The sequence below is a fragment of the Primulina tabacum genome, chromosome 13 (genome assembly GCF_025594145.1).
Source record: "Primulina tabacum isolate GXHZ01 chromosome 13, ASM2559414v2, whole genome shotgun sequence".
In the NCBI taxonomy this organism is placed as follows: Eukaryota; Viridiplantae; Streptophyta; class Magnoliopsida; order Lamiales; family Gesneriaceae; genus Primulina; species Primulina tabacum.
The window spans coordinates 31583412-31604295 of record NC_134562.1 but is presented as its reverse complement, the minus strand read 5'-3'; the positions used below and the strand labels follow the sequence as shown (position 1 = coordinate 31604295).

General features: G+C 37.3%; 1 protein-coding gene across 1 annotated transcript in view; it reads right to left on the bottom strand.

The window, feature by feature from the left end:
• The window catches only part of LOC142522406 (uncharacterized), a 28655-nt gene that overhangs the window by 2666 nt on the left and 5105 nt on the right, over window positions 1–20884 (bottom strand). Inside the window, 17 exon segments of the mRNA XM_075625779.1 lie at window positions 267–996; window positions 1083–1204; window positions 1478–1594; window positions 3656–4126; window positions 4850–5273; window positions 5482–5807; window positions 5933–5992; window positions 6089–6643; window positions 12205–12402; window positions 12639–12809; window positions 13048–13184; window positions 13292–13685; window positions 13814–14461; window positions 16333–16623; window positions 16724–16909; window positions 16987–17463; window positions 17543–17798. Coding sequence (XP_075481894.1) covers window positions 267–996; window positions 1083–1204; window positions 1478–1594; window positions 3656–4126; window positions 4850–5273; window positions 5482–5807; window positions 5933–5992; window positions 6089–6643; window positions 12205–12402; window positions 12639–12809; window positions 13048–13184; window positions 13292–13685; window positions 13814–14461; window positions 16333–16623; window positions 16724–16909; window positions 16987–17463; window positions 17543–17798 — 5563 coding nt within the window.

Here is a 20884-nt window from a genome sequence, read left to right as displayed (position 1 = left end):
GGTAATTATCAAAAGCAGACACAGGCAATCAGCCAATACTGTGTACAAGCTCATACATTCGTGCAATAAAATACAGCAGACAGAATCGACCAAAAAGGAACCAATCGAATGGGAGAATTATGGAAGTAATTTTATTAAAGTTCTAGTGGAAATAGATTGTCAAATAAACATTGGATATACATGAACAGACAACTTAATAGCTCACATGATGTTGAATATAAGCATAAAAATCCATCAGTGCATATAATTACAGAAAAAAGTGGCACCTTCAGTGGCTCAAACACACGATGACCATTCTGCAGATTGTATGACTGTATGATATCACGAGTTTGATCATCCAATGTGGATATGGATACTTTGTTTCCAGGGGTTGAAAGAGCGGCAAGCTTCAAAGCAGCATGTACAAGTGAGAACTCAGCTGGTGCCTTGTCTGGGGACAGTTTATTTTGCAGTTGTCTGGCAGCATTTGTTTGCCCAAAATCTAGCAATGAAAGAACTGCCCTTTCTAGCTCAGCAGGTCCAACTCTTTCCTCCCATCTTGATATTGATGCATCTATCTTAAAGTTTTCGTCATCCAACTGTGAGTCACATCTGAGGTTCAGTGGAGTAGATTCAGAGTCAAACTTTCTGTCCACTGCATCAAATAAGGGCTTTCTTGATAAGCCAGAGCCTTTTGGTCTTCTTTTTGTTTTTGTGTTGCCTTCAGTCATGCTTGAAAAGCTAGAGTCCATAGTTTGAGGAATTCTAATATGTAGCTGACTATTTTCACGATCATTCTTCTCCGAAGTTCTGTTTCTCAGCGCAGTTATATGATTGTCCATTTTTGTAATAATGCTTGCAGTACGATCTATCAAGTTAGAACCCTTGCCTGTTCTAGCCTCACAGGTGGGGTAGGTTACTGCGGAGTCACCCTCATTCTTCACCTGAGCTTCTGATTCCACAGCCAAGAGCCACACTCGAGTCTCAATTTCACGCAGAAGATGCATTGGATAAAACCTAATGAACATTATTCAATCTGAGTCCTTGATCATAAACTGGAATTCAAGTTTGTGTAACAACAATCTTGTAAAAAAAAATCTTACGGATGCGATAAAGTTATCATTCCACTCAGCCACTGTAGAGTTAGCAGCAGTAATTCAAGAAGTTCTTTTGCCGGAATATCTTTTTCTGCTGACTCAGCATGTTTAAGGAAGAACAGCCCAGCCTGAAAAACATAAAGCAACTCAGCTAATGTCATAGTTGTTACCACCACAGATTGGGGAAATAGATGCACTGTCAGTCCATTACTCTGCCTCATCACCACCCCACTACAACTTCTATCCAAAAAAAAAAACAAAACATGTGAAGAAAATAAGAAGAAAAAAAAAGCTGAAAGTGATAAAGCCTGTAAAAGCATATAACACAGAATGAAAGATACAAGAAAACACTTTTATGATGCCTGCTGTTACCTAATCTTTTTCTTAGTGAATAGTTTTACCTGCATTGCTGGAAAGGAATATCTGATAAAAAGAGTCTGGCAGTGGCTCCACAAAGCAACCCTCTCCTCTGGGACATCCCAAAGATATTCCTTCCACTCTGAAACCATGGCTTCAGCCTGGACATGAACAGAAGCACACATTACAACACAAATCAGACTCAAGAAGGGAAGCACAGATTATTTCACAGAAATCGCGACATAACCTCAAGGCTGCAAGTTACATTGTCTATGCAACACAATTTGGTTCAAAATTAAACAATCTTCGACAAAAAACATTGTATTAAGCAGAATTGATTATGCTGAGCACTTTAGTGATGGTAAAGTACACATTATTCCTCCTTTTGGGGAAGACTAAATGCAAAAGGTTCGAGGGATGCAAAAAACAGTTGAGATGATAACTGATAAGCATTTAGCATTACTCAAGTTTCTACATTGAGTGAATGTAACAAAATCCAGGTCCTTCAGTAATAGAACAAAGATTCCAAGTAGGACTAAAATATGAAATCCCCCCTCATACGTCATCAAGCTATAATAAAGATTTAGATGATTAAGGAAAAAGAAGGTGAATGAATGACCCCACGAACTCGACCATGTCACTGGAGTGGAAGATAATCCAAGGTCCAGACTCAAAAGTACCCCCAGATAGCAACGTGAGCAGCAACAAGCCCATACTGCATGAATTAGCTAAATAATAATTTGAATAAAAATAAATGAGTTTAACCACCCTTGACTATAAAGTATAAACAATCAAAGCAATGGATAGTTCAGCCAGTGCTTAATTTCTCGATAATCAATCCTATTTGATACTTGAGATCTAAATTTAAAATTTCAACAAAGAACTTCAACACATTATAGAAGTAACAATCAATCGTGTTGTTCGTCGTATAGGATACTTTGGATCTCTGATGATAACAGGTACGTAGCATATATATCTTACAAAGCTAGGATATGTGAGAAGTAAACTATGCACATAAATAAACAGAAATATGTCTTAAGTGACTAGACTTCAAATGAAGCAGTATTCATTCCTAAAATTCCACATCCAACAAGAAATAGCATGTAAGCAACTGCTTTTTATTTGAAAATTAAGCCAAACAAGATGATTTTTTAAAATTTTGATGAGTGACAATCAATGATGGTTTACGATTTTTCAAAGTTGCCTGTTATAGAAATTATTCTCTTAAAAACACACTATACTACTGTTTCTTATACTTTTTGCTATTTCTATCTACATATAACTCTTTATAAGAAAGAAACACGACTGCAAAGATCCTTGCGGATATTGATACATGCATTTAAATGACCATTAAGTTATTCCTTAACACAATGTTTGATTTGACTCCTGATGAAATATATGTACGACAGCTCATCTAAAACAATTTATCAACTTAAGCATGATTTTCCTAATTGCACCTAATTCTCACTTTTGAGCCATGGTTGTTCTTTTTCCCTCATAGGTACATAATTTAGGAGAAGTAATGCTCTTACTGTAATTGGTTGTTTCATGAAAAATTGGCAGAAGAGTTTTGGTATCTTCTATTTGTTTGGTATATTCTTGTGAAAACTCTCAGTGTTGCCATTTTTTTAGACGTAAATTATAAATGGTTCTTAATCAATCTTTAAGGGCCATAGTCATGCCCGGATGCTGCCTTACTCTCAGTTCTCTAACATCATGAACATGCTGCATATCTGCAGTTAACAAAAATCATATGAAGCTTGTGCAAAGTGCAAACATCATCTCTCTGGGTGATATATCGAAAATCTTTTCCACACTAATGCATATTATGTTCCTGTGTACGAGGGTAGGGAAACTATCTATTCATCATCAATTCTTTTGAAGGTTGTTGCATTATAATCTAAAAAAGAAGCATCTACACATGATTAGACCATCTTTCAACAAAACAAATGATAATATCTTCAGTTGAAACATAACAGGAGAGCACTATAAAAGATTTAACAAGCATTCGGAAATAAAAATCCTAATGTAATGAATATATGAAGTAAATAAAAACTGATGGTGCAGGTTCCAAAAGCACCACATACTTTCATGGTGGCATAAATAAAAATTCATGGTGGCATAAATAAAAAGACAACACCTCTAAATATGAAAGGGATGACAAACATTTAAAGATATTTTGGCAAATAATTACGGAAGATAGAAGATCGGAGATAATTTACCTGCATCTCAGTAACATGATTGACAGCAGATTTCCAACGTGATTCACCACTTGCCTCCAACTGTTTGGCCCAACTGCGTGCCTGTTCCCAATACCCATTCTTTTCTAAAGCTGCTAAAAGTGAAGCATCGTCTAGTGTTTCATTTCCTAATAATGGAAAATCATCACTTCGCAGAGAAGGTTCAGCCATATTAATTTTCCAGTATAGTCTTCCATAACGTGTTGCAGCAGATCCTCCATCACTAAAGTCTGTAGCAGAAAGGAGCTGTAGCAAGCATCTCTTTTCATATGGAGATGAACATCTCGAAAGTATTGCATCAGCAGCTTTGACAGCAGTAGAACTTATCCATGAAATTCCACTTGTCCCTTCTTTTTCACGATATTGTTGTATATGAGGAGATTCTTCCTTAATTCTCGTAGAAAAGGATCCAAGATGTGCTGAAGCTTCCGCAACACGCAATTGCGAGAAGGCCTGGAAAGAGAAAGGAATCTAGTTAATCGAGAAAAGAATCTATTAGTGATGTCAACAAGTTAAAATGATACAAGGGACTAACAAACTTTGCTCCATCAAAAAAATGAGGAAAAAATAAATTGGAAAAATTAAAATCGCCCAAAGAAAATAACTTTTTCAGAAAAAAAACACACACAAGGGTTTTCGAATTTTTATCTTCGATATCTTTCTCAGCCTGGTAGCCGAAATTAAGCCTATCATCCTCTCCTCAATTCACATGACATATTAATATTTAACCTTCAACAGTACAGACGAACACTTGAAAATAATGAATAACTGAAGACCCAAAAAAAACAAGAATAAAAGAAAATTGTTTCAAATAACTTATTCTAAAACCTGGTTATGGAAAGAAATGATATGCCTCGTATAACTCAATTTCAAGTAGGGTTCAGTGTTTGATAACATCATAGGCTAGGCAAGACAATGCATCAACCATTGACTCTCATAATGGAAAGGGTGAAACTAATACCGGTTACAATTAAGAAATTTTCATATGGAATAGCAGATAATGATCAGGTAGTTAAAGCAAATTCAAACTTACCTTTTAAAAAGCAAACATGGCAATTATTAGCAAGCAAGAAATTGTTACAACAAATATGAGCAACACTGTTTTTCTCAACAGGCATAATTCTATCATCCAAATTGTTCATTAATTGCAACACACCGTAAAGAGTAGTAAACAACCTGAAGGGCACGGATAAAAGGTAAAAGAGAACATGACGGAAGAAAGATTTCAAAAGCTTGAAGCAAGGGAAGGAACAGATGCTGTTCGCAGAGCACAGCGACCATTCTGGACAAGGATATTGCCACACCATCAGAGTCCTTTGAAAAATTGGTATCTCCATCTGTCAGTTTATCTGTTTCTGCTTCACCAACAATACTTTGATCGTTGATCATACCAAAATCTTCAGCAACTGTAGATGCCTCCAAAGTCAAAGAACTCACTGGAATGGGTTCCACAAGACGCCTGCGTTTTGAGTTTCTTCGATTATAATGAAAGGTTATAGTTCTAGAATTAGCCGGAAGGGAATTTGTAGCCTCCACCGCAGCTCCAACATTTTTTGCGATTTGGGAGGCAATATCATTCACTTTGATAGCTGAAGTCTCCCTGCTAAGATGGAAACTGCCATTTTACTCTTCCTTTAATTCCAAAAAAAATGGAAAAGAAAGAAACGAAATGAATGGCATAGAACTGTAGTTTTAGAGGAAAATCACAAAAAAATTTGCTTGACATACGACGGCTAGTTTTTGCAAAAAGCTTGAAAAGAATAAGTAGTTCTCATTAATACGTTGATGATTGAGGAGGTAATCAGAACCTTGCTGCAGTTATTTCCAGCCAGACTATTAGGCATGACAATGGAGAAACATCAGGAAAGCAAGATGCAATCATAGCCAAAATTGACCAGCTCAAGTTCTTTGCTTTCAGGAGAAGGGCATCCCCAGGTTTTTCCTGTTTTTCACATTCTGCAATAATTCCAAATAATTCAACAGGTATGTAAAGGTTTTCATCTGGCAAGAAAGTATCACTCCTTCCTGCGGAATCCAGTTTTGATAAAGAAGCAAGTTTTTTCCTAGACTGCATGCTCTTCAATACTGTTAATAGGTGAATCTTTAATCGGGGGTCACTGAACTCCTTCGACGCCTGAGGCGAGGCAGACAACATAAATATGAAATGGAATTCAGTGTTATCAATTAAAAACAAAGAAATAAGTACTCCACCGTCAGGTAAAAAATTTATGACTCATTTTGAAAGAGGTTGAAGCTTACCACTTGGATTACTGCTTCAAAGGGATATTTTCCAACTTGAGCTTCTGACAAAAACCCAACCTAATTTGGCAACCGGGGACAAACACAAATTCCTCTTAGACTTCAAAAATCTGTACTCATGCATTAAAAAAAGAGAACAAAAAGAAAAAAGTGTACCCAATCATTATCTCTTGCTAATACAGCAAGGTATTTGGTGCTCAATGGAATATTATGCATCCGACAAAACACATTAACCAATTTCCAGAGTTGGCTTGAAGCCTTCTGCTGAGACCTTAGATCAGCTCCATCTCCATTTCCACTGGACAACCAAGACCCACAGGTCATACCGATGGTTGCCAACAGAAGACTAGCTCTTTCCAAATGCTGCAGAACAAGCAGGAGTGCTCGTGATGGTTGATTGCAAGTGCTATAGTTTGTGTCACCTTTCTGGGTCATGTTACTAGAACACTCACGTAGATAATCATCAGCTAACGCACGCGCAAGAGTTTCTGTTAAATCAGTCTCAAGAGACGACGGATAAAAAACAGAAACCTTCGGTGATAATTGTTTATATTGATTGTTTTCAGCAGACTTGTAGAAAGAAGATATTCTTCTCAAAGCAGCAACGTCTATTCGCATAATATCAGCAGATAAACCACAGAGCTCCAAAAGAAAACCGCAGGATGCCACCAATACAGTGTCATCAAAATGCGCAATGGCAAGAGGTATCACCTAACATCAGAAAGGAAAGATACTGAGGATGGGATGAAATCATAACCTGTTAATAACTTCAGAACAGTCTCCAAATTAGTGAAGCTTCATTTAGATCCCAGAACTTATAATAAGAGAGTAATTTTTAGCAAAAAAAAAGTTCGGAATGTAAAATTAAAGAGACATGCTCAAAAATCACTGTACAAATAAATGCACGACGAGGAATAAGAGAAAACTTTATTCAGTTTATTTATACATATACAGGGCTAGCATAGAATACACTTAAATGGACAAACACCACAAAATCATATCAAAATAAAATCCCAATAAATCTGGGAGAATATCTTGTCTTACTAAATGTAATCAAATCAAATATTATCCTACTTGATTCTATCAAATCAACACTCCCCCCTCAAGTTGGTGCAAAGATGTTCATCATTGCCAACTTTCTCACTGGATCTTCAAAGAGTTGTCTTGATAGTCCCTTATTTAGGATGTACTGCAAGTTGCAGTGTACTTGGAACGAGTGGCGCGCTAATAAGCCCTTCAAGTTTCTCTTATATAAAGTGTGTCGATTTCAATGTGGTTGATCCTTTCATGAAAAATAGATTGTGAACAACGTTGATTGCTACTTGGAGAAAAATGAAGACTTATACGATTGGAAAAGAACATGCAACACATTTTTAAGTGCCAAAGAAGAAGAGACGGTAATAGTTCCTTTCATGGCAACAAGAGAAAAAGATCCATCAGCAATTTTTACATTTTGATTCCCGGCGCAAAAAATATAGGAGGAAAAAAATTGTGACGAACCCGTCATATGATCCCTAGCACCTGAATCCGGAATCTACGAGCTATTTCGAATCGAAGTTATGTTTGCCACAGAAGAGATACATGTTTGGGCTAGTGAACTGGAAGGATTGGAAGGATTCGAACGAGTTTGAAACAATTAGTACAGGCGGTCCAGTTGATCCTTTGTGAAAGGAAGACGTTCTTTTCTGAGGAAGATGTTTGTTGTCCACAGTCAATATTGCTTGTTTGAAAGGCGTGACTATTGTTACCATACTCGTTGGAATTGGTGTTGGTTTTGTTGTATGACCTTTTTTTTAGATGGGCTTGTTTCCTGTGTATTTGCCATATGTATCAATGGTGTGTCATGGTTTGTTGCACTTCTCGCAAAAAGGTTTTGATTTCCCACCCTTTCGGTCCTCATAGTGGTTATTGTTCTTGCTAAATATGGCAGAGCATTCTGTAACTATCGCAATCATTGGACCTTGGTAGCATCACGTGGAGTCGAGCCTCTTCCCCATGCTTCCCGAATGTTCGGAAGAAGGTTGCGGCCAAGTACGCGGCCGCGAACCTTGTCCAGTTCTTTACCCAGGCTAGCAAGAAACACAATACTCTCATATCAGAGTCCGTCTCTTGAATAGCCTCCCACACTTCTCTAGCTATCGTAAGAAATATAAACGGTTTTCCGATGGCAGGTACCATCGATCAACCATGTTGTGACCAAGGAATTTTCAAATCACCATTGTTTATATTTTGCATCAGTCGAGGGCGGAGGCTTCACACCTCGGTTCAAGTAACCTAATTTGCCTTTGTCATCGATTACAAGACGGACAGATCGTGCCCATTCAAGATAATACCTCTCATTCAATCTGTTAATCGCTATTTGAAGAGAGGTATCGGAGAGGGAGATGTTTGAAGGAGGTTGAGATCCGCCCTCCAATGTTTTATCAACGTCACTTGTAGCGGAAGAAGCTGATCCGGTGCCAACCATGGCTGCTTTGAAGTTCATGACCGATCCTCGGTCTTTGATACCATGTAGAAATAAATGCACGACAAGAGAAATAAAAGAAAACTTTATTCAGTTTATTCCTGCATATACAAGGCTAGTGTAGAGCATACTTACGTAAACACCACAAAATCATATCAAAATAAAATCCCAATAAACATGGGAGAATATCTTGTCTAACTAAACTTAATCAAATCAAATATTATCCTAATTGATTCTATTAAAATCAACCAATATTATCCAAATTGAATCTATCAAATCAACAATCACAACACTAAAGAAGTTTCCAGATGGCAAATCAAAAAGCAAAAGTGAAATGGTTGAGGGAAGGAGATCAGAATTCAAAATTTTTCCATGCTTTACTCAATAATCGTAGGAACAAATTAATGATAGATAAGGTGGAGATGGAATATGGGTCTGTGGTTACGGAATAGAAACAGATTGAGGAGAACATTTTAAGCTTCTACAGAAATCTTTATAGGAAATCAGATGGGGAGGGTGGGGGTTTCGAAGGGTTGGAGTGGAGTCCCTTACCTACGATAGAAGCTGAGGAGCTGGAGGAACCATTTTCTGAGGATGAGATTAAAAAGGCTGTTTTCGACTGTGATGGAAACAAAGTGCCAGGGCCGGATGGGTTTACAATGGCATTCTATCAAAAATGCTGGGATACGATCAAAAAAGATTTAATGAAGGTGTTCGCTGAATTTTTTGACGGTAGCATTGTTAATGCTACTACAAATGAAACCTACATTTGCCTAATCCCGAAGAAAGATGATGCAGTTAAGGTCAAGGATTTTCGACCAATCAATTTGACAACGAGTCTGTATAAGATTGTGGTTAAAGTTTTGGCAAACAGATTGAAGAAAGTGTTCGGAGATACAATTGCAGAGAATCAATGTGCATTTATTAAAGGAAGACAAATCATGGATTGTTGCCTGATTGCGAATGAAATAGTAGAGGAATACCAAAAGAAAAAAAAGAAAGGATGTGTCTCGAATGTCTCATTCTCGATTTTTATTAATGGTAGACCACGGGGAAAATTCAAGGGGGAGAGAGGCATTCGACAAGGAGATCCACTATCTCCTTTCCTCTTTAATTTAGTGATCAATGGATTGGGGCGATTGGTCGATAGGGCCAAGATAGTGAATGAAATAAGAGGATTGGAAGTAGGGAGAGACAAAATTGAAATTTCACATATCCAGTTCGCGGATGACACTTTGTTTTTTGTCCAGTCCTATACGCATGTACTGGCCCTAGTGGAAATCCTCAACAACTTCAGCCTCGAATCAGGATTGAAAATCAATTTGGAAAAAAGTGTGGTTTTGGGTTTAAATGTTTTACAAGAGGAAGTTGATGGTTTGGCACTAGCAATTGGATGTAAAAGAGAGAATTGGCCGATTAAGTATCTCGGGGTTCCGTTGGGAGGTGATCCTAAGTCTCTCGATTTTTGGGAACCACTAATATCCAAAACGTCCAAGAAACTAGCAAGTTGGAAGAAATCTTTTCTCTCGAAGGGAGGTAGACTTATGTTGATTAAAACTGTGTTAAGTGCAATGCCGACCTACTACATGTCTCTTTTCAGAGTGCCGGTTAGTGTGGCAAAAAAGATGGAAAAATTGATGAGGGATTTCTTGTGGGATGGAGCAGATGTGGAGACCCATTGCCATGTAGTTGGGTGGAATCAAGTATGCAGACCAAAGGAGATGGGAGGACCGGGGTTGGGAAATATTTGTTTGACGAATAAGGCACTTCTAGGGAAGTGGTAGTGGAGATGCTCAGTGGAAAAGGAACCATTGTGGAAAAGAGTAATCAGGAGTATTTATGGTTTACAGGACAACGGGTGGGACTTGAGGTTGGCAACGAACACAACATTTAAAAGCCCATGGAAATTTATCTCTCGGTCTTACTCAACTTTTCATCTGTTGATTAGGGCAGTGCTAAAATGGGGGAATAAAATTCGTTTTTGGGAAGTTATTTGGGCGGGAGGGGTCTTGTCATTCAAAGAGCGTTTTCCATCTATGTTTCACATCTCCAACTCCATTAATAAACCAATTAGCTCTTTCTTAGATCACACAGATACTGGAGTTAATACTATTTATCATTGGGATGTGCGTTTCAGAAGAGCTTTAAATGAGGTAGAACTAAATGAATTTAGTGGTCATTTAGGGGTATTGGATACGGTTAGGTTGGAGAGAGGGACAGATGATTTAGGGTTTGGTTGGGGGATTCGTCAGGGTTTTTTCTGTTCGATCTTTCTATGCTTTTCTCTACCCCGTTTCAGCATCTATTTCATTCTCGTACTACTATAATATTTGGAAGATAGCGGTCCCGTACAAGGTTCAAGTCTTCTCGTGGATAGTGGCGTTGGGGAAACTCCCAACTCCATATTCATTGCAAAAACTGGTGGTCTACTTGTGCTTTAAGCCCGCAATGGTGCAGTTTATGCCTGCAACAGGAGGAGAGTCAAGACCATATTTTGTTACACTGCTCATTTTCGAGGGGAATTTGGGCAAAAGTTATACAAGAGTTGGGTTTCAAATGGACCTTTCCAAAAAAGGCCAGGGACTTATTTATTATGGAGATAGTGTTCCACACCGGAAGAAGGAATAAGAGTTTTTGGTTTCTAGTGGTCCACGGCATTTTTTGGTCGCTATGGTTGGAGAGAAACAATAGAATATTCACATACTGCGCCGACTCTTTGGACGACGTATGAGAAAAAATCAAATTCAGGGTTGCGAATTGGACCACAATATTGCCGAAGTTCAGTCATTTATTTATTTCTGATTTGCTTAGGGATTGGAAGTTTGTATGCTGCTAATCTTATTTTAGAAATGGACATTTACATTTTGTAACAAGGCAACGAGGATTACTATCCTTAGTAATCCGGTTTATTATTTTAATAAAGTATAGTTTCATATCCAAAAAAAAAATTTCGTGCTCAAGGTCTAATTTATCAGACAAAATAATTTTTAGTCCTTTGTTTGCATCTTTTACACTTCAACTGTCCAATATCAACATTTGGCTTCTAATTCTCATTAATTCACCTTTATATGGTTCTTCCTCTAGATTTTCCAAGGTTTTTGTGTATATTGAAGTTTAACTGTTTAAGCTATACTCGATTCATTCACACCACATTGCAAACAACGGTTTCCACAGGTTTCAATATTCTGGTCCATATATGGCATTCCAACATCTCAATTAAAATGTGCGGTAATTCCCGGGTGACAATACTACCTCCTTGGTGACCCCCTCATGAAGTGAATGATTAATTTACTTTGATATCTACTGTCAGTACCATATGCACGGGAATTTCAGGGTGAGCTCTTGTAAAAGACCCTTTGATAATAATCAGTGTATCTAATTTACAACAATATCGGTGACAATTCAATGTCTTACACCTAGATTTGAACCCAAAAAGGGTACAGTTCTTGAATCTTGATGACATGTGAGTTTTATTCCACTTTGAAAATACATCATCCTAACCCAGTTCCTAGCTTCATGCAAATACAGAGGTACAAAATGGTTGTCACATAATCAGAGGTAGCTATGCACAGCAACATATACAGACACAGCAAAGGAATAAAGAAACATAGAGATGATCTGCAATCAAAGAAGAACGCGACTTTTCTGAGGCAGATTGCTTTCATGCACTGCTGCAGAACCCAATCAAGGTATCACACTCTACCACACTACCAAAGCAAGAACTACTGGAAGCACGCATTTTGATTTTCTAGATGCCATTTATCTATAACCATTTTCTATCTTTATGATTCAAAGACTGTGTTCTTACAGATGAGAGCAGAGACTCCTCGCTCTTTGTTAAAGGTGCAAGCAGGATTTGCACATCAGATTGGACATTAAGCTGCCCATATTTTCCTTCCTCCTTACTGTCAGATTTCAACTTGTAGACCCTTGCAGAGAGAACGTGATTCAAAGCGGCCATTGCATGCCCACGATGTAAATGGTGTTCAAGACCGACTCCAGTTCCCTGAAGTCAATGCAGAAAATAGAATATCATATAACACGAGGAGCTATGAGGGGAGGGGAGTCATAAAGTTGGGTGAGTTTCTGAAACAGGATTCATAGCTTCCTGATTGCTGCTTTCTTATGGAAAGAGGGGGCAATCCTAATTTTTTTCCGAGAATCAACTTGGAGAATTTCAGCATCTAAGAATGCTCTTTACATGCATAAGTAAGGATTTTAAGAGCTGAAGTAGATCAAAACCTCCAAAGACGATACATAGAGTTCCTCCTCAATATGTTTTTGGACAGCAGCTTCCCAAGACATCGCACTAATCTGAGCATGGCCACTGGAATTTACAACATAGTAGATGTCTCTCAGCATAGAAAGTTCTCCATTCTCGGAGTCAGCTAATGTGTGCCAGCCAATTGGCCCCTGTTGAGACAGAAGGAACATTTGGGTGATAGAGATCATTAGAAATGCACATAGAATGTTTTTTTTATTAACACCAACATCTTCTAGCATTTAGAATGTTTTTTATATTAACACTAACATAACAAACAAATACTTTAACAAATTCTATAACAAAACACCATAAAAATATTAGATTTCGAAACATTGAAAACAATTCTTAACATGAAATACATATAATCAATCCAATATTCGAAGTAACCTGCACAAATAACTGAATCAATCTCCGAACAGACTTTGGAAACCAACATGGGATCATCTGTAGAAATGAAGTATCTCGTACAGAAGAGGAGAAAACACCTTCCCGCCATTTCAAGTACTCAAACAAATCAGAATACCCTGATACCGTACTCCAAAAAAAAAAAACTTGATGAGAGAAATAAGATATGAGCAAGATTCAATAGTACATATGGATAACAGATGGGGTAGCAGGTATAACAACTCACCTTGCGTCCTAATAGGCAAACTGCCGCAACTGGGTTCTTGTCCAAAACAGGCTGCCACGATTTTGATCCACAATGTAGGGAAACGTTGCAAGGCTGGTCTAAGGTTTTCCAAGGTGCATTGAGCTGAGCTATAATGCCGGTTAATACTGCTACTAGTAAGGCATTCTTGAAGAGGAATAGGGGCAAACATCAATGTGGCTATAGCTGCCATTTCCCCAGCTCCTTCTGCGATGTCATCAACCACATGTATGGTGTCATCAACCCCATGAATGCCAAGTTTACTCCCAGGAACTAAATTGCGCAAAGCAACTGCACGGGCATTAGAAAATGACCCATCATATTCCTTCCCCTTAACCCTCAGCAAAAGCAACCACTTTGCCCACTCATTAGCACCCTGAAGAAACATGTGGTATGAGACATTTTATAAGCATCATATTACCCTAATCAAAAGTCTCAGAATAAATAAAGATTGAATCGTGAAACATGTAAATAATTTTTTAAAAATATCATAAGTTGACTTACAGCTGCATCCTGTAAAAGGGAAAGAGATTCATGATCTACTGCGAGGTTGTGATGGTCAAGGTAAATGTCCAGAAAATTCAGCAAGTTATACTGTGCGCAGAAGTGTATAACAACTTTATGAAACGCTAGAACTGTAGCTGGATTAACTGATACATCACCAATAACTATCAGATTATCCGATGAGCAGTCAGTGGGGGCTTCCAGCAATGACTTGTCATGTACCTTAAATATAAAACCCGAACGTGCCAGCAAAGGCACAATGTCTTCAGTACCATGCCAATAATCATTTAAAAAGATATAACTTTTTGCGAGTTGCAGTTCCATAAGCATTCTCAAACTCTCTGAGCACATGGTACTCTCAGAAAACCTGAAAACCTGGATGCTTGGAACATCCATACACACAAAATCTAGCTCTTCAACCACGTCTGTAAAATTATGATATCCAAGAACACTCCCTCCACTCTCAGTGCCTGAAGCTGAATGTATACCATCCAACCTAATGCTGAGTCTTCCACTGCAGAGTGCATATGATGGAATTACTTCTAGTAGCTTAGAAACTTCGGACCAGTCATTGTGGCATGCATGGTATTCAAGTTGTGATTCCCACAATACATTCACACCCATTAGAAGAGGTTGGTCCAGCAATACCTGCACAAGAAGAAAAAAGAAAAACTAAGTTAAAGTTTTCCTCGAAAAATTTGCCTCAAGAGTTTTATAAAAGGAGCAAGTTTGGCAGGGTAGTAAAATATATTTGTGTTCTTAGTTTGTAAGAAATAGTTTACGAATGGTTTACAAACAACCGACAAATAAATAAAATAATCCACATCATGTTCGAATCCATCTTTCTTAGAAAATGAGAGATACCATAATAAAATCTATAATTCCATTTGGAGTTCGAACGGGGTACAAGGCCGAGGCCCTTTTCATAAGAGAAAAGGAAATACATGTGAGTTGCATATTATTCAGCCCGCATATTGGCTTTATGGTCGAAACTACCTAAAATGGTCTCAATTAGTTCGAAACTTTTCTTAAGGGAAATGGAAAATTGAGTCATTTTCTCAAGGACTGCTATACTTGAAAGTTGAATCTCACGATCTTCAAGAATCAAGAGTAGCCCATGGCCCTATTCATATCTAAGCTATTCCTGTCACATCAAAACTAGACTCTGAAACAGAATATCATAGGTTTTTGACACAATGAAGAATAATATTGTTAAGAAGGCAAGTAACTAGAAGATTATCATAAACATACCTAATTGTTTCACTTGTCCTCTGAAACAGAATATCATAGGTTTTTGACACAATGACGAATAATATTGTTATGAAGGCAAGTAACTGGAAGATTATCATAAACATACCTAATTGTTTAATTTGTCCTTTTGGCAAATGAGGTGTTTTGGTGGTCACTTTTCATTTGTTTGGAGTGGCTAGAGGCAGAAAATTGATGAGTATGGTCAATTACCATTTCACAGTATTAATGTATAATTATCTTTAACATTCCACTTTCCTCTCTAGTGAATTCAAAAGTATGATCTTAAAAATATATTAGTATGTTTGAGTGAATATATATCAACTAAGAACAACTGGAGTTTGTATCGTTTCATTTTCTACGATTTTGATATATACCACATTAACTTTTCATAATCATTAAATCTTTTAATCTTAATAGCAGGATTCATGGCTCTAACAGTATTCATGCCATCACAACAAAAAAATAACATAATTTTTTATGATTTATAGCTTCCATTGTTGAAAATGATAAATAAATTGCAAGTTCAAAAACATAGGGGAAAACAGCCACTAGAGGTAAAAGGTGGCAGCATGTAACTAAGGCCACATGTCTTCAGATGGCATTCTTTTCAGTAGAAAAATCACAAGTTTAATAACAGTTCCTTCTGGAAAAAATTATGTTAATTTGTTTTTTTTAAGGGACATAATAGGAACAAAGTGGAAAGTAAAGATCATGAAAGAAAACGTGGCCATTCAATGGACAAACTTTAAAGCCGGACATAAGATATGAGATATTGATGTCACTAACTATACAAATGCAAGTATGTATGCTTTCTGTCCCGTAATTTCTCAGGTTGACTCCCATCACTGAATATAAAAACCTTCGAGCAATTAATCCATATAATGGTTTCTACACTGAAATGGATCTACATAATTATTCAATTGTGGCTTCAAACTATTACCAATATTTCCACACACCTCAACAAGCTCCTTTTAGGACCCTACAAACTATTCTAATATAATACGTAATCTTCAGAAGTTATCCATGAACAGAAGGTTTCTTTTAAATTGTGGAATATATGTAGCATCTTGTCATCTGTCACAGAGTTGATAAAAACATGATAGAAATTAGCATACACAAACAAGTATATACCGATTATTTAGACGATGAACATTAGCTAGAGAGACTCTTTAATACAAGGAGACATTTCAATTTGTTATTTATCCCAAACCTTTACGGAGATGTGAACAGTGATATTAACAACATGAATCAGACCACATCTGACTTACTCGATCAGTAACTCTTTTATCCCAGGCATCTGACCATGCTACAGCGCCAGACCAATAAGCACCATAATTATTTTCGCCATCAACTTCTGAATTGATGGACCGATCATCAACACTAGTCCATAAACCCAAAACAACTCCATCAATCTCACCACACGAAATGATAAGATTGTTATAGAGCGGATGCAATAGGTGCAGACTTATCTCCCCTGGTGCAACTTCATTAGCTGCTTTCTTGAGCTCTTTCCATCGGCTAGTCAGTGTCCCAAAGAAGCTACTGCAAGGATATACCCTCTTTTGCGAAAAAACTGTCGTATTAGCTAAAAAGTAACTTCAAATCGATATAAACCTAGCAATTTTCAAAAATTAAATGATTTGTAACCATCTCACATACCTCAATATGTGATACCAACTCCAATATTTTCAACTCTTGTGATCCAAGGTATCCATATCTTTTCATCTCTTCAGCAACTCGAACACGAAGAGATCTTCTAACAGTGCCAAAAACAAGCTGTTTGAGTGTAATCTCAACATCCTCCCCAAGTTTTTGCAATGTTGTTATTGCAAGCCCTATCTCATCCTATCCATAGAAAGTTATGAATAACTCAGAAAAAAGAATAAGTAATTCTTTTTATTAGAGAACCAGAATTAACAAACCTGTAAAAATAAATCATATGCAATTGCTCTTCCAACAACGCGGATATCATTAAAGTTATCATGAGATTCTGTGCCAGGTACAGAATCATTCAAATGATGAAGATGCAATCTGAGCACAGCCAATGGCAGGCGGCCAGAAAGTAAAGCATCTTTGACGACAGTTTTAAGGTCTAAATTATCAATCTCCCAACGAGCAATCATATCCCTAGGATTTTCAAACTGAAGAGTGCTTCCTTCAAAATTTATGACTGCGCCATCAGTGTTTTGAAAATCTGAAACAGTATTGGCAGCAACTTTACCCACAGGCATTAGAACAAGATTATCAGCTTTGCTCAAGTCTGTTTCTGAAGCAGAAAGTGCAGTTTCATATTGGGCCGATTTATCCAATAACAATGAATCTGCTGCAACAACTGGAATCTTGAACTCATCCTCGGTCAAATCTGTATTAACCAAACTCGGCAACCCCACAACATCCATCTAGAATAATTAAAATATATACATTAACAATCATGACAATGTTTCTTGTAAAATTACAAAAAATTATCTGGAAACCTACCAATCCTTGACCTGGCCTTTTGAATTTGGAATCTAGTAGCCTCTGCAGATTACGGATAACCACCAAAAAATTTGCCATTTCCTTGAGCCTCCTTGAATATATATCTTCATCTAGTTCTCTATCAGTTAAGACTAATGAAAGAGAGAGACTTTCACCACCTCTAACGTACCCTGGATTTACAGGGTCTTTCTCATGCTGCAATAGGCCATATTTACGAATGGCCCTTGTTGCAAAGCTTGTGGCCAATGCTAGAAGCCTGCATCACATTAATTGGAACCCACTGACTTCAAAATGATCAAGCCATTGAAAAAAAATAACTACCAAAAGTAAAGTTACACACATGTGAGTCAATCAATATTTTGACAAATAGCATCTACAGTAATCTAATGGCTTGAAGAAGAAAACCAACATATAATCAGCTTGCGGTAAAGAAATTGAAAGACAAACTTTACCAATAATGAAACACAAACTAAGCACAATAAAAAGGATAACGTGATATCTAAGGTTTTGTATAAATCAAAGAAAGAGTAAAATGGAAACTTCTATAGATTCTTTGAACAAATAAAGCTCCACAATGCATTCATTTAACAACTATATGTTTTGCATTATTAACTAAAAAGATCTACTTTATGAAACATCCTATGTTTATAACCACAACTAGCTCTACTTCTCTTTTAGGATTGCTTCACAAGGATATTACTCAAACTAAGACACAATTATTCATTATACTGTATCCACTTATGCAAGCTTAATGATTCATACACCATAACAAATTCCACATATAGCACTAAGAAAAGCTAAAGATAGTGGCACTACTATACTATTGGATCCATACTCCTGAAATCTGAGGGTGCTCTAGCCAAGAAAATATTACAATTGATTCAAATGTTGAAAACTTTGATGGGCATGTGAATCCAACAAGGCACCTACGGAAGTGTGCAAGAACATGGCGACGTATAAAAAGCTATATGCAACAGTAATGTTCTAACTCAAGCTTTTAAAACAATCCGACAGTGTAAAAGCAAAATTCTGATTCTTGTACCACATGAACATCCGGAAATTATTGCTACCCAATAATACTCTTCCAAATAATTGTTTGAACTTGAAACCATAGAGATCAAACACATGTTCCTGAATGTTCATCATTGTAATTTGTACTAAAAACGATACCTGGTAGTAATGGTTCATAGAAGAATGGGAACACTTGTTGCTATCCAACAATTTCCAATCAAAACAAGGTTCGACACTGAAAATACACATTTACAAAGGGGTGTGATGTTCTTACTCCTCGAAAATGATGGGTTGTATTAATAAGTGTCTTACAAGCCTGCTGTTTGTGTGTTTTTTATATGTTTCTATAAAAAAAATTCTACTCAATTTATGAGATGCAATATTCTGGTAAAATTTATCTTCACACCCATATACGTGCAATGATAAAAACTTTGAGATTGCCATAGTCCAAAAAAATGTAATTATATATTGGGTGATAACTACGGCATACATTCTTATGACTACAGTCTCTAAATATTGGCTTTTGTTCAACGAGCAGTAGAGAAGAAGGATATCCACCTAGCTCAATCGAGACCAATACTAGTGATGTGTTGTTACAGCATTTCATCCACTTTGGTATACAGACATTCGGATATATGATTAAGTGATTATATAAGACAAAAGAACCAAAGCCTTATACTACATTCTTCAAGTTTTTTTTTTGATAGGAATACTTCAATATTATAATAATGATTGTGTAACAGAGAAAGCGGATGAGTAATCCGCGGATTGAAAGTAAACACGACACTATCGTCAAGACAATACAAACTTCCAATCTCTAACCACATCTGAAATAGAAAAATGATTGAAGTCTGTGAGCTTCGTTGTCCATGTTGCAACCCTGAATTTGATCATCTCCCATACTTCATCGACGGAGGCAGACAAGTCGTTGAATATTCTGTTATTTCTCTCGAGCCAGATGGACCAAAAAGTGAAATGAATGACCAGATACCAGAATTTCTTTACTCTTATCCCTGCTGGAATTCCGGGCTCAATAATGAACATGTCTCATGCCCTTCTCGGAAAGATCCAATAAAATCGCAGCTCTTGCATCACCTTTGTCCATATTCCTCTCGAGAAAGAACAATGTACCAGTAAATTATCCTGATTCTCCTCGTGGTTCTGGCATAAAGTGCACCATTGCGAACTTAAAACACAGGTTGGCCATCTTCTTTGCACCAAGTCTGAGGTAGGGAGTTTCCCCAAAGCCAAAATCCACGAGAAAATTTGAACTTTTTGCGGGATATGTACTTTCCATATATGATCATAACATGAGAAAACGGGGAAGTTATTAATGAGGAAGAAAGAATCGTAGAAAGATCGGATGTAGAACAAACCCGATGAATCACCCAACCAACCCCTGAAATCCTCTGTTCCCAACTCTAACCTGACTGTATCTAGGACTCCCACTAAAGTAGCAAACTCCCCCAGCTCAATATCATTAAGATGTCTTCTAAAACGCACGTCCCATCGATAAGTTTGACTGACTCCTACATTGACAACCTCTAAAAAGCTACGGATAGGTTTATTAGTCCCGGTACAAATCCTAAACAAAGACGGAAATCGTTCTTTGAACGAAGTACCCCCTCCCCCCCAAACATCCTCCTAGAACCGAATAATATTACCCCCTCTTAAAATCGTCCTACTCAAAAGATGAAATGCCGGATAAGAACGAGAAATAAATTTCCAAGGGCTTCTAAACGTCGCATTCCTGGCCAATCCCAAGTCCCACCCATTATCTTGAAGACCATAAATGCTCTTTACAACATTTTTCCACAACGTCTCCCTTTCCCTTGTACCTCTCCACCACCATTTCCTTAGTAATGCTCTATTTCTCAAACAAATATTCCTCAATCACAGTCCTCCCCTGTCCTTGGGTTTACAAACCTGCTCCATCCAACAACATGACAATGCTTATCTCCGTATCCCCGTCCGCTCCATCCCACAAGAAATCCCTCATCAATTTTTCCATATTTTTGGCCACCTGACTTGGCACTCTAAACAAAGACATATAGTAAGAAGACAACACGCTTAACACCGATTTTATCAACGTAAGTCGACCCCCTCTTGATAAGAACGTCTTTTTCCAACTTGAAGGTTTTTTCGCCATTTTGGATAGGACCGGTTTCCAAAACTCGAAAGTCGTAGGTTTACCTCCCAACGGAACCCCGAGATACTTAATTGGCCAATCATTTTTTTTTGCACCCAATTCAGTTTTCATTTATGTATAGATTTTCTATGTGTTTTATTAAGCTAAAGACCTTTAATTTCAGTCTTTTGCCAAAGTAAGAT